The sequence below is a fragment of the Crinia signifera genome, chromosome 6 (assembly GCF_055691185.1).
Source record: "Crinia signifera chromosome 6, ASM5569118v1, whole genome shotgun sequence".
NCBI lineage: Eukaryota > Metazoa > Chordata > Amphibia > Anura > Myobatrachidae > Crinia > Crinia signifera.
In genome coordinates this window covers 170,041,494-170,056,896 of record NC_139222.1, presented here as the reverse complement: position 1 = coordinate 170,056,896, position 15,403 = coordinate 170,041,494, and the positions used below count along the sequence as shown (strand labels likewise).

At 44.8% G+C, this 15,403-nt stretch overlaps 2 protein-coding genes across 2 annotated transcripts in view; one reads left to right on the top strand and one right to left on the bottom strand.

Annotated features, from left to right (window-relative positions):
* ACSF2 (acyl-CoA synthetase family member 2) overlaps positions 1 to 15,403 on the bottom strand; it is a 121,682-nt gene that overhangs the window by 12,437 nt on the left and 93,842 nt on the right. The gene's annotated exons all lie outside the window — the stretch shown is intronic.
* CHAD (chondroadherin) lies at positions 10,237 to 14,899 on the top strand. Its single transcript, XM_083148090.1, has 4 exons — positions 10,237 to 11,095; positions 11,829 to 11,992; positions 12,074 to 12,219; positions 14,254 to 14,899. The coding sequence occupies exons 1-3, from the start codon at positions 10,319 to 10,321 to the stop codon at positions 12,213 to 12,215; spliced, it is 1,083 nt and encodes a 360-aa protein (XP_083004216.1). The 5' UTR covers positions 10,237 to 10,318; the 3' UTR covers positions 12,216 to 12,219; positions 14,254 to 14,899.

Sequence of the window (15,403 nt, the reverse complement as noted above, 5' to 3'; positions counted from 1 at the left end):
GGGAGGAGCTAATGCAGACGTTCTGCCTTCAACAATTCTAATGTGATAATACAGATGTTTAATACTACCAAGTGAATGCTTCTGCTAAATAGGGAGAAGCTACGGTACTTGTGTAGTTTCACGGCGCCAGCATGGCGCCGTGCGTCTGAGTCCCCTTGCGGGGCTCGCTTTGCTCGCCCATGCTGCGGGCTCGGTGGCTCGCTATGCTCGCCACGCTATCTAAAATCAACTCCATGCCAACATGGATAGTGGGGGTATGAACTATCCATGTTGGCATGGAGTTAAGTTAGTTTATTTTAGATAGTTGTGGCGAGCGTACAACCCGGAAGTAGCACGGCGCCAGGCTGGCGCCGTGAAACTACACAAGTACCGAAGCTACTGATATCGCTGCATCTATGTTGATGTGTTAATGCAGGCGTTGTCTGGCTGGACCTGTACAGCTTGTCCCCTTGAGAAGAGGAGTAGCCTGACACAATACTCTTTAAAATGCTCTCAATTCCAGAAGACTGAGGAGCAGTAAGGATTAGTGACAATGACCATGAAACCTGTATTCTAGAAACACAGCTCCCAAAGCTCAAATGCTGGCATCCATTGTCAAGAGGACCCAAGTCCTGAGGCCAAACCCTCAACATATTCTCCACCTTCAACCACCACAAGATGGAGCCCCCTTATAGCAGGAGGGCGGCTGTCACTGGCTGACAGTGCAGGGAGAGCAGGAAGCAAGGAAACCTGGCAAACTATATTGCTGCCACAACCAAGATGGTGGCGCTGGCCTTCCGGCGCCACTCCGGACAGCACGAGAACCCGACTCCGAACACCACCGATACCCAGGCACAACCATACATCCGTTACTAACCCTCGACAACCACACAGAACTGCCCCTGGACAGTATCTTCCCCCTTAAAAGGGTTTTAACATAGTACAGGTGGGAAATTTTCTTCAAAGGAAAACAAGTAATAAAACACGAGGACATGCACTGAAACTGGAGGGAGGTAGGTTCAGGGGAAATGTTAGAAAGAATTACTTCACAGAAAGGGTAGTGGATAAGTGGAATAGCCTCCCATCAGAGGTGGTAGAGGCTAAGACAGTAGAACAATTTAAACATGCTTGGGATAGGCATATGAATATCCTTACAAAGAAATAAGGATTAAAAAGGGTTGAGTTTACCTGAAGGGTAAAAAAGGGGCAGACTAGATGGGCCAAATGGTTCTTATCTGCCGTCAAATTCTATGTTTCTATGTTTCTATGACCTTCGGCACTTACGAGACATAATTCGATTTCTGAGGAACAATTGATGAACCAGACTAGGAGTATGCAAGTCAGAAGCATCAACCCAAGAATTCTCCTCTGGGCCGTAGCATGAAAAGTCCATTGAGAACCTAAACAACCACAGTCCAGAACTATTTTGACGTAAAAAAAAATATTTTTCTCAGTTCAGATCATTGGAGATTTAGGGGGCTTGGTCTGAAACAGTGCCAATTTCAAAGTTTGAAGAGGAAGATATGAAAACAGTTTGAAATTTTCATGGATGGAGGAAGCTTCTGCCTATAAGCAAACTGGATTGATGACTTGTGTGATGAGAAAGGATCCAATAAAACTTGAGGTGAACTTTATGGACGGACGACTGAGATGCGGAAGAAATGTAGAGTCGTAGAAAACCTTCCAGATCTTTGTGTACTCGTTCTATTTGACTGTTAGTCTGTGAATGGTATGCCATGGAGAATTTGAGTTGCATCTGAAGAGCTTAACACAATTTATCAAAGAATTGTACGCCCTGATCGGAGACTATATTTGTGGAATGTCCATGCAATTTAAATATTGTAGAAATGAAAAGATGAGCCAAAGTAGGAGCTTGATGTCACAATTGACGTGCTTGATGGAGTCAGAGGTGTAGCGGAAGAGATAGAGGCAGACGACTTAGGAGTAAAGCGAGCAGGTTTTATGAAATTCTAGTCCATAAATATAGCAAGCAAACTTTAGAATAATAGAAGACAAAAGACTTATTGGACTTTGTAAAGAATAACAGTCTCAATAACTTCCTGGACTTTAAATAATATTATTCAAAGTCCAAGAATTATTTTGATTATTAACAGTCTCTATAACTTCTTGGACTTTGTATAATAAAGAAATAGGTTTTAGCTGAATTCAGATGAGTAGTAGAGTTGTGTGGGAGGAGGAGCCAAAAGGGTGGAGGTAACACTGGGTCGTCCACTGTACTAGGTGGGTGATGACATTGACAGAAGCAGAGAGTATCACAAGTGGGCTAACCAGAATCGGAAGCCTCAGGAAGAATCTGTGGCAGGCTGAGCAGAGTAATCAGCGAAGGCCCAGGAAAACTGCAGGCTCCAGAAAGTGCACAGCTCAGGAGACACTTTGGACTGACAGCTTCTGGTTCAAAAAGGCCAGACTAAATACCCAATACTGAATCCCCATTGGCTGAGAGTCAGGAAGTACAGAAAGGAGTGCAGACTGGCCAATGGCACTTTTGCCCATATCCAAGATGACGGCACAGGTCTCCTGGCGCCGTCGAGAAACCAAACCATAAAACTCCTACAGGCCACTGCCATTGGGCCCTCGCCCACTATACTCACTGTTAACAAGCCTGCTTTGGCGAAACACGTGTCCTTCAGGGTATTCGACTGCATGGACCCACCTCACTTCCCTTCCGGTAAGAGTACGTCATCTCCGGCTGGGTATCCCCACCGCACTGATCGGCGGTTCACATCGGGATCTGCCTGCTCACCGCTGGCTGCGATCGGCATAACTGTTATGCACTCCTATGCTCAAATATGGTGTACACCATGAAAGGGGTACAGACGATACACACAAGAAGCAATAGGGGACGACTCACGCACACAGATTGGGTACAGTGCATAAACAGATAGTGAGTAAGTAACAATATAACACAAACTGGGAAGTACACACTACCTACTCAGAAGGTAGTGGGTTAACTAACAGACACAAACAGAGACTAGGGAGCTGAGGGCTCTACAGACAGAATGTCTCACTAGTGTGGAGTATATGCTCAGATGTAATAAAGCAGAAACAGTGGAGCAAGATGTTATGTTTCAACACGTGGATAGCAACTAAAGGGACCTACCAGAGAAATAACAGCAGCCAGGCAACCACTCTCATGTCTAGGCAGTTTGATAGTAAGCTGCTGATATTGCTTGTTATGTGCTTTGTTTATTAATTTTCCTTCATGTGCTTTCTGTGTACACAAGATTAAGCATAACTTGTGTGACATCTACTATGCTTCTACAAGCATTGCAGTCTCACTATTGAGCAAATCATTGATTCTTCTGACCCCTGTGTGCACTGAATTGCACAGCGTTACCCATTGCTGGTATTTCTGATACACCTTCAACTAAGGGCACATTCCTTTTTTCCTATATCCATCTATGTTATTCTGTAATCTCTCTGCTCAATCCGATCTGTCATCTGTTATTGGATTCTGCCACTCTCTCATTCGACTGGTGCATACCTGAGGAACAGCAGAAGTGGCACTTAGCTCCTTGCACCACTCTGGGGCCCATTCATCTGCCATCCTATACTGCCATACATCACTGTGCTGCCTGATCCCTTCCAAACTCAGCAGCTAAGCAGTGACTGGCTGGATTGGTACCTCTTGGGAGACCAATAGGGAATATCCAGTGCTGTATTGACATCCAGAGAGTAGAAGCACCAGGTGCTCTACGAGAAGCATTCTTCTGTCCTCCGCAAGATTGTGGGACAACCACTTCCATCTCTCTCTATACTTGGGGATTATAGTTTATGGAAGATACCTCATAGACATTAAATTGACTGTGGTCTGTGCAGAAGAGATGCACAATATTACGCATAAGACTGTGAAGTTATGCCCCTTTCAGACCGCACTTTGTAAACGGTATATTGCCGTTTTTTTACCGTTTTAAAACGGTAATCTGTGCGGTCTGAAAGGTGCAGGACCACTTAACCGGTTAGAAAATACCGTTTTTTCTAACCGGTTAAAATGCAGGGTCCTACCCGTTTCAGAACCGGTATTTTAGGCTCAAAATTGGGTTCTGAAACGGTATTTAGGACCCAGCTTTTTATAAGAAAAGTGACTTTTGGAAAATGGCTGCCCCCATACGAAAGACAGTTTTTTTAAACAGGTTTTCCTATGGGGCAGCCATTTTCTGAAAGACACTTTTTTTCATAAGTGCTTCCGACCATACAGAACTGCAGTGCCGGGATCCACAACGGAGGTACCGGCTGCACGGGGGTAGGTCGACACGGGGGGGCGTCGACACGCGCGGGGGGTGTCGACACGCGCGCGGGGGGGTCGTCGACACGCACACGGGGGTGTCGACACCCGCGCGGGGGTGTCGACACGCGCACTGGGGTGTCGACACGCGCGCGGGGGGAGGGGGGAGCTGCACGGAGGGGAGGGCTGAAGGCTGCACTGGCTTTGACCCTGTATTTGGAAAGTTTCCAAAAACGGGTCTGCCAGTGTCAAAAAATCGGCACTTAAACGGTAATATACCGTTTAAGAGCTGCGGTGTGAAAGGGGTTTTATCTGGCAGACCCGTTTTTGGAAACGTTTTCAAATACAGGGTCAAAGCCAGTTATGCGGTCTGAAAGCAGCATTATTGGCAAATATCCTTTCCGGATTTATCATTATAGTGCTTATCTTTTGTGTGTATTTAACCTGTTCTTGTAAATTACCCTGCAAATCATTTTTGCCTAATAACAGTGATATTGACATTTTTTTATTCTTTGTGATTATCATGTATATTTAATCCTTCATTAATACATTTTGACGTATTTTAAATTTGTCCCAAAAAAGTTAAATCTTAATCTCACTAATTTTCTCTTTCTTTCACCAATTATTACTAAGTGTGCCCCAAAAAGCCTTTGTGTTCTTCCTATGTCTATCTTAGACACACCCCAATATTCAGTTACTGTGCTGAACTCATTTGGGAGCACCACCAACCAAGTACCCTGTTAGACTTGACTTTGGTCTTGAAGTTCGGTCCTATGTTGGTTTTTCTATATTTATACCTATATCAACTCTAATCAATATATTACCAGGCATGTGACAATCCCTCTAGTTAGTCTATTTTATTACACAGGGAGATCAGTTCATCCAAAGTAATGGGCATATCACAAGTAGATAGATCGTCCTTTAAATGACCCAAGAGGCCATTCCAGAAGGCGGAAATTAGAGTTCATTGTTCCAGCTCATTTCTGATGCCATAGTTTGGACCTGTATTATGTATAGTCTTACAGGTTGGTTGCCTTGACAAAAGATTTCTGTTGTAGCAGCACTCTTCCAGGTTCATCAAAGATTTTGCGAAAAAGATGAAAGCAGCATCATTGGAAAATAGTGGATCAGAACATTCCCAGAGAGGCAAAACCCAGTCCAGGGCAGTACCAGAGAGAAGAGAAACTTTGTAGGCAATTTGTATTTAGGACGTTGGAAAATTTGATTGTTGCAATGTAAAATGGACCTCACATTGGTTTAGAAATCCTCGGCAGGCTTTGGGTGAGACATCAAATGTACTGGGTGTCAGAAGATGTATGTGCTGCCCTAGTTAGGGTTCTCAAGTTGAATCCACCATTTTGTATGGATGGACCTCTGTAAGTTAATGTAAGTACCATATGTATGTGTGTTACAGGCCAGGTTGTCAGAGCAACCCAAAGGCAGCATGACACAGGGGGGCGTGGCTCTAGCAAGGGAGAGGACGCCGCCCTGGATCACCATGGCAACTGGGTGGGGCACACTCCCTGATGTCTGCAGCAGCACTCCCTTTATAAGGCTCACAGGGGGTTGCTGCTGAATTTGTATGCCAAAGCTCTGCTGTGTATTGTACCTGTTAGCCTGTGTTAGAATTGTATTGCCATTGCTACAATATAGGTGATTGAGTCAGTGATGGGTTTCCCCCACTGGATTGCAACACCTAGTAGCAATATTGTAAGTTCAGTCTCTGATTATTCCTAGCTTCTCTTTTCTGTGCTGGTTTTTCCATCTGGCCAGTACAGGAGAGTGGAGCAGGATTTGGAAAGGATTGTCATCTTCCTCCAGAGACTGAACTCTGTCACTTCTGTGTACTGGGTTTCTGGTCTGGTTCTGGACACTGCTCTCTGCTATCTTCATCTTCAGAGCCAGTGTTTCAGCTCAGATTCCACATACAGAGGTTTAGCTCTAATACCATCTGAGAGCAGGTGTCTGGATTGATCTTGGGCACTGGGCTCTGCTGTTCCCTCCTGCAGAATAAGTGCTTCCAATCCAGACTCCATCCCGTGATTTACTTCCAGCCTGAGCATTGTTGCTCCCAGTGAAAGCACATTACATCTTGCTAGTTCACTTTATCTGTGTGTCTGTTTGTTCCCCATTTGTCCCCAGTGTTTGTCTGTCAGTGACACTCATAACAATGTGTCATGTGACTCCTCCTTTTCTGTGAGCTCACTTCCAGTTCCTGTGTCTCTATGGGTGCAGACATGTTTTCCTGAGCTGCAGAAAGGATTTTGCTTTGACCTCTATGTGTCATCTCCCAAGGTATATCTGTGAATTATCTCAAGGTACAGCAATAAAATACCTCAAGCATTACCATTGTATCTTCCTCACTGGGGCCCTTATTCTGATCGGTGCGGGCGGATCCGATTATGTGGCCAGGACCGTGCGTGTGAAACCCCGCCTTCCATACGGATCGCCAACTTCGTCCGTACGCGGTAAGAAGCTGGCCGAACAGACCGCACGTGTATTTTTCACGGAATACGCCTCCTCCATCTAAGGGAACCTCCCCCATCATTCGATGGTCGCAGACTATCGAATGCAGGACCGAGTGCTCCACCAGCTCCCGCAACCTCAGACCACATGGACATTTTTCCGTGCAAAAGCAGGGATCTGGGCGGGCAGCTGACATCCGGCGATGTCATATGTCCGCCCTCTACACGTGCGTCACGGCCGCATTACCATATGTACGCCCAGCGTTTTCATGGGAACGCCCATGAAACGTGGGGCGTATGCATAAGGTAATGAGCCCTTCACGCCCCTCTCCACCCCCTGTTCGGAGTGTTCACATATCATGCGGGATTTGGCCGTACGCCCCGCTCGCACATGTGCAGAGACGCCTCTGCACATGCGCAGACACAAAACATCGGCGGGCCGAACGCACGCGGATATATCCGCACCGACCAGAATAAGGGCCTGGGTCTTTACATGCAACTGGTGTTGCTAAGGGAATTAACATAGCGAGTTCACTATCGAGTTCACTATCTTCCACTGTTTGCATAAGGGTTACCACTCACAACTGTCAGAGACTTCCTTCACGTGCATCTGTGACAGAATAATGTAATTGGAGTGGAACAGCTGGAGATGAAGCAGACGGATTTGTATTTAAAGCACTGGCTGAAGCCACAGCCGGAGAAGTTGGTGGTGTTGCTGTTGGAGGCTGACGTTGGGCCAGGTATGGATAGCATTGTGCCCATTGCCAATGAGAGTTTCCCTGTTGTTTCAAATGAGCCAGGACTCCCTGAAGGAATTCAGCGTTTAATCCCTGGTTTGCTCCGGGTCCATGGGGCCAGTGCAAACTGTTACAGATTTAGGATTAAATGGTCTTGTATGTGTACCAGGAACCATTACTGACTCGGGAGCTGGAGGCTTTAAACGTGCAGGTTTAATAAAGAATTCTGCATAAACAACAAATCAATAGACACCTGCAGTAGCGCACACAGGGGGGGTTTCTGAGTACACAGAAACCCCCCCAGGAGTCTAAGGGTCCTAGTCTGAAAGCTGGGGGTCCCCTCTTTCCATGGGTACAAGAATTTTAAAAATTGGCCCTTGGGAACCAGAGATATCTGACTTCAAAGCATTGGTCCCCATCCAAGCCTGTTAATTGCTCTTCCCAGTCAGATATTTAAGGTTCTGTCTGACTTAGTTTTTCTGAGGGTACATTACAAAAGCTGAGACTCTCCCCCTTTGAAGGACACTAGTAGCTTGTCACTACTGTTCCCAGAACCAGAGATATCAGCCTTCCAGCAGATGGTTACTGCTCCAGCTCCACACACCTGGTATGTAGTTTTATATACTCGTTGGCAGATTGCTCTGCCTCCTGAACTCTGATCCCCTAGTCCCCAATACCATTTGGTAGGTCGGATTCTCAAGTTTTTAATTCCATTAAAATCTAAGAAATCTATTTCCGGAAACTGGAGATATCTGCAGTCAAGCAAGCTGTCCTCCCAACAGAAAATTATGAATAGTAAGCCCACTCCTCTACACACTCCTCCACTGCATATTAAACATCCTCTACCACCCTGGAAGTTACGTATCAAGGCCCCTTTTATATACATTTGGTCTATCTATAATACTTTAACTGACCCGGTAAAAAAAATACTGAAGAAAAGAGTCCAAGTTAATAAAACTGAAAGAGGTTGGTGTTTGAATCCTGAGAATATGATTCGAAGAAGTTACTGTAATGAGGTCTGCAATACTGAACTGGAAGAAGCTGATATGATAAGATGATCTGATTCTGGAATACTGAACAGGAACAACTTGATACTGGTGTATAAGCCCAACAGGAAGAGGAAGGCACAGGCCAGGCATTACACAACATCAAAAGGAGAGTCAGAAGTCACAAGGAGCAAAATGCTGGATCACTGGAATGGTTTAAGCAAGGCCAGCAGGAGTTCACAGGAAGCAGATGGTTCAAGATACTCTGCACTGACATGGGATAGCCAGAACAAATCTTACAGCAAGAGGGTGGCTGTCAGGGCTGGGAGAGCAGGAAGCATGGGAACTTGGCAAACTTTTGCTGCCTACTACCAACACTGGACCCCATTGCAGCCCCAGGACCTGACTCTGGACATCGCCGAATCCCAGGTGCAGCCATGACACAGAGTAGCGGCCACCTGTGACAGTGCATCCATGCCATGCACAGGGTCCTCAGTGTCTTCTGAAGGACTCTCTTCCTCAGAAACTTGCTCAAACTCCCCCTCTTGTAGCAAAGAAGTCTCTTCTTCTGGCTCCTCAGACTGCATGTATTATATTGGCGGTGTGGTAAATGAAAGGGGAGCATATATTGGTGCTGCTATCTAAGAGATGGCTGCAAGCCATTTCCACACTTGCAGCTATAGTTTTGACAACTGTAGCTGTGATCAGTGCCAGCTCCAGGCTGTGCAGGAGATCTTGCGTGAATAGCAAAATCTGACGCATGTCTAGTATAACCAGCCAGGAAGGGAGACATGCTAAGCTGATTTGCTGTGTGCTCAATGGGAGGTTTTAACATTAATGTTAATATATCTTGTCGCTGTACCTTCCTGCTTCGACCCGGGAATGATGAGAAGCAGGAAGTGCTATAGCGGCTCAATACATGCCACTATAATATGTCATCCCCTCAGTTCCATAAATGTACAAAAGAAAATAAACAGTGCTATCAGTATGGTATCTAGACCGCCACTTCAAAGCACCTGTGGTTCCAGATCATAATGTGGGCTTATATATACGCACTTTTCCTGCATATATACAGGACAAAAGCTGTACCTTATCCAAGGAAACTGCTGCATACTGCTAGCTAGCAATAAACACCTGATTGTCTGTGTAACTATTTGTGTTTTGATCACTGCATAAGAACAGTTAATACCCCTTTCACATTGCACTTTTAAACCAGTATATTGCCGTTTTTTTCCCCATTTTAAAACGTTTAAGGCTGCAATGTTAAAGTGCCAAAGTTGATTTACCGGTTAAAGATAACCGGTATTTCAACACGGTTAAAAAGCAGAGTCCTACACGTTTTAAAGCCGTTTTTTAGGCAGTGTGAATGGCTCTATTTCAATGGCTTGAAACGTGTCCCTTGGGGGTTAAACAGGTTGAATTTTGAATGGTATTAAATGATTTTTAAAACGGTTTTCACCTGCAATGTGAAAGGTCTCAAGGCTCAGACCCGTTTTAAAGTCCCATTTAAGAATACCGTGTCATTACCTATTTCTGCAATGTGAAAGCAGTATTAGATGGAGACCAAGGTTCTAATCTTTCTAACCTCTTTCTGCTTTAAGCATTACTAAGTAATTTGTTTATGACAGAAACTTATTACCTCTGCCAGGATACAATTTTTTAAACATTATTTTCTCTTTGCAAATATCTGCTTCTAATGGGTACTTTCTCAGTTTAGTACCTTTGGATACATGAGGTTCACATTCTGACTCATAGTGGGTTAAATTCACACTCACCTCCCAAAATCGGCCTCCTCCACATCACTGTTTGGCTGGTCTCAGCTTTTTTTCCCCTCTCTATTTAATATGATATAAATAGGTGTGTGTGTGAAGGTCTCGCTCACACTGCCAGTGCTCTGTGCTTGCAATGGAACACCTCGGTTTTATCCTCATACTCAGCATACTAGTTGCTGCATGCCCCATTCTCCAGGCATGTCCCACAAATTGTCACTGTCACGGAGGAGACCTGCAGCACGTGATTTGTTACAGTGCAGGTTTAACTAAGATTCCCAAAGTAGCGGAACAAACTCGCCTGCTCAATATGCAAAAAAATAACTTTCCGGTGCTGGCTCCCAATTCATTTAAAGAAATAAAGGGATTGGTGTCTCTGCACCTGCAGCACTGTCAAATCCGAGAGGTTTCAAGTGGGGCGTTTCGAGGTCTTAAGAAGCTGGTCTATCTCTATCTATCCCACAATGATATCAGTGTGATAGGTGGTGGTGCCTTTGATGAACTGACTGAACTCACCTATTTGTACATGGATCACAACAAAATCATTGAGCTACCCAAGGGACTGTTGTCGCCTCTCTTCAACCTTTTCATCTTTCAGTTGAACAACAACAAGGTGCGCGAACTAAAAGCAGGAACATTCGCTGGTGCTAAAGACCTGCGCTGGCTGTATCTGGCTGATAATGAAATCACTTCACTGCAGCCAGGATCCTTGGATGAAGTAGAAAACCTGGCCATCTTCCACCTCGATGGAAACCAACTGAGCTCTTACCCACTGGCCACCATCAGTAAGCTGAGGGTAGTGGAGGATTTCAAGATATCCCGAAACCCTATTAAAGTCATTCCTGATTTTGCCTTCCAGTCCTTTGGCCGATACATGGAATCTCTGTCCATGGAGAACATGGGTGTGGAGAAGGTGAGCAGTTAGAGGAATGTTTATTAGAATTTGCTACAAGCTAGCTTGATTTAACAAGCATTCAGTATCACATTTGCTGTTTTGTGGTTGCTTCTCTTAAAAAATGAAAGTTGAATTTAATTCTGTGGAATAGCATAATGGAGGCATGTATTTTGCTACGTACAATATAGTTTGTGTGAGATGTGCTATATAGCAATGAAATAGTTAATTCTGACCTTTCAAACTATAAACTCTCCTTCATCTTGGTCAGGAAAGGAAGGGCCTTTTTTTCCCTCTCAAGAACAGTCTGTTTATTGACATGATGTCTCATAAGCAGCAGTTTCTCGGTGGTTCACAAAGCAGTCCCTGTCTGTGATTCATGAGGCTAAGAGGGGGGGGGGGGGCACCTGCACTGCTCATTTTAAACTAGCAAAAACAACTGATTGGTGCATACTGCAGTTCTCAACATACCAAAGCAGGCTATGCTAGGGAAACTCCGGGACCTCATATAAATGGACAGGTTGTGTATAATTCTTTCCTATTTTATCAAAGAGTTTGTCTGAGATCTCATCGGCAACTCACAATGAAAGGTGGAAATTTCCAGAGATACTCTTACTAAAGGTATAGCAAGGTGGGGAGAACAAGGCGTGGGTGAGAAAGCTGTAGAGAAGGATGTGGACATTGAAAATAAGCAAGGAAGAGGTGGAATGTTTGTTCCCTAAGCAGCAGCCAAACCCACACATTTTTGGTTTAGTTTTCAGAAAAAGCTTTTGTTGGAGTCACAGCCCTAAAGACACTGAATATTGAAGGAAACAAGCTGAGCCAACTTCCTGCCAACGCCCCACTCTCCACCCTACAAAATCTGTCACTGGCAAATAATCCTTGGCACTGTAACTGCCAACTGGCAGCTCTAAGAAGGTGAGCCTGTTCCAGATACACATACATTATGCATCCCAAAATTTCCATGATCCAGGTGTAACACTGTTTATTTGGATGTAGGTGGATGGATAGTAGCCGATCTCGCCCGGATGCCACATGCGCAAGCCCAGCTCAGTACCGTGGGCAACAGATGAGAGACACAGGAGCTTTCCGTGGATGTAAACAACCAACAAAGAAATCGCGGAAGGGAGAACGCCAATAAAAAGGTAACATGACGGAAATATACACAGAACTAACAGTCAATCAAAGCTCAATATATATATATATATATATATATATATATATATATATATATATATATATATACAGCACTTACCCCCCACATGCAGTGAAGAATCGAATAGATTTCTATGCAAACCATCGGGTTTGTGTACAAATTTTAACCTTCCCATTGGTTGGAACAAGTTCATTACATTTACTTAAAATTGACATTTATACCCCTTTCTGACATAAATCCTGGCTTCAACCTGGCTCGGGCCCCAGATACTGAACAGGGCTTAAAGTCTGGGATTTAGTACTCACTCCCTTTCACACCTGGGTGATGGCTATTGCTGTTCACAATGGACCTGGGTCTTCCACTGGAGAGTATGTAATCTTCATTCGCTAGGGCCTATTCGGCATCCCACACTGATCCAAAGCCGCTCCCACGCTGCAAGGGCGCTGCTATGACACTTGCAATCACATGTCAGATTCCTTTAATGATTTCCCCGTGACCTTGCTACTCTGACCTGTGCACTTGATCATGTGATCAAGGTGTGCACAGGTACTTCCTGGGGTTAATTGATGCTGTGTCTTGAGGTCAGGTCTCTGGCATTTTCTCCTTGCCTTGAACACTTGTCTGATCCCTGAGTACTCCCCAGAAGTCAGCGTTCTAGGCTCCAGGTTACCTGTCCCAGAGTTACCTGTGAAGTGAACCTGTGATCTGCTGCTGCTGGTTATACAAGAGCTCCCTGATTAACCATTCATCTGCCAGGTTACCCTTCCAGCTAATAACATCCATAGCTTTCAGGAGAAGAGGTCTAAGCTTATCCAGCTTCCACCAACAGAGATCACCATTGGCTCCCAAGCCATATACCATTATCGACTCCCTAGTCCACACAGGCGTCGACTCTCAAAGTCTACACAGTTTGTCCACGGCTCCCAGGCCTTTACCCCCTCAGCTACCAGGCCATCAACCTCCATCTCAGTTCCCAGGCCATCGACACCCATCTCGGTTACCAGGTCGTCCACATCCTTCCCACTCTCAGGCCGAGGACATCTCTCTGGCTCCTAGGCCGATGCAGTCCATAACTCCCAAGCCGACAACATGGACAGTTCCCCAAAACAAATCAGTCCACAAATCCCAGGCCGACACAGTCCCAAGATCCCCAACACTAGCCATCACTAACCATTCCTCAGTGATTGGTCAGTTAGGTGTGGGAACTCTGTCAGTGGGTCGCGACCTGTCCACCAAACACAGCGAAGTCCAAACCTCCTTGCGTGGATACCTGGTGAAAACCATCCATGGGGTTAGAAGTCTCGATAACTCCCCCACCTAGCTGTGCCCTCAATGCCCAGTGTTCTATCAACTGTCCATACCTCAAGTTCCTTGACTCTTCCACTGGCTCACTGCTGCCACAGCTGGGGACACCAGATACCCGAGCCCTGACACCTGCTAATCAACTCCTTTTCAGCATGACATGGGTCAAGCCACCAAACCCCAGCAAAAACCCAGGTATGTGTGAAAGAGGTATATTGGAGCACTTCAATAAAGCATAGGGATCCAAATGAGCTTTGCTGAAGTTATTGATAAGCAACAATCCTTATTTGTCCTCAGCACATTTTCTGAAGTCTAATAGTTGAGTGTGCAGCAGTACATCTTGTAAGGCTCCTTCAGGACCTCTCCATAAACTGAATCTCACCCTAAACCTACAAAATTTTACAATTCAAATTACCTCTGGAGCTCGTCAAAATCAGCTGAAGCAGCAGAGAGGAGCTGGTATGGAACAGCTCTTCACTAGGAGCCAGTTTTAATGGGACAGTCTGGAGCTGAGAGCATGTCTGTGCTTTAGATCTCATATGGAGCTATAATTAGGCTAATGGAGACACACTGGAGTCAGTGCTCACAGACTGGGAGCACTGCCAACAACAGACCAAAGAAAGTTCAAGGGATGTGGAGCTGAAAGCAAGCTAGCCTAGAAATGGACAAAGTATTCATTCTTATGACTATTACTATTCTCATAACTCTCCCCATCCAACAGGTTCCTAATGGACAGTCTGGGTAAATGTGACCCTGATGACCTGCAAACTACTGACCTGTAGGACCTTCCAGAAGCTCTTCCAACAAAATTGCGAATCATCTCATTTTCTACAACTGCCATTTTGAATCTGCATTTACTACGCCATGCCACCCTGTATGCATGTCATTATGTCATCAACTTACAGCCATTGCACTCTTTATCATATGACCAGCTAGGTATGTACTGTACATTTACTGTATATATTATATATAATATAGAGACACGTATTACAATTATGTGATATATTAAATATCAGAAAGTTATTAGTAGCCTTAGCCATACATGTTGCATAAGTAAATAAACTACACCTTTACAGGCTAAAATTATACCGAGTGTATTGCTAACAAATGCTTAATGTATATTACCACCCAACAGTAAGCCAAACAGCCACCATCGCCTAACATCGGACAACATTATGATTACTGTCACATTAACCTAAACATTGACCAAAGAACCGTTAAAATTAAGGATAATCTACAGATAAAGTATGAGCTGCTTTCAGGGGCAAATGCAAGATTTTCCTGAGGGGGTTTCTGTAAGGCCCCTTTCACACTGCACCTCAGACCCTGGATAATGCCGGGTTGCTGATATAGAGATCCGGGTTGAGGTGTGGTATGAAACCTTATAACCTGGTTCGAGTAACCCAGCAATTCGACCCTGGTTATAAGAAGGGTTAAACCCGGGTCGCCCTATGTATAATGGGTGACTCGGGTTTAATGCGAATGTGCCGATCCCAGGGTCCGACCCAGATTAAAGATGTGAAAGCGGCATACATGTACTCATATACACAGATATACACACGCACTTTTGTATGTATACTGTACATACACACAGCATACATGCACAATACAGACACACTGCAGAAAAAAACACACATCATATAAACACACATAGCATACAAAACATACACATAGCATACATACACATCATGTAAACGCTAACACACAGCATACCTGCATACATACAAACATACCATACGTGTGTGTGTGTGTGTGTGTGTGTGTGTAGTATTGTGTGTGTATCTTACATGCACACACAGCATGCATACACACAGCATACAAGCACACATCATGTATACACAGCATACATTCACACATATCATATACACACA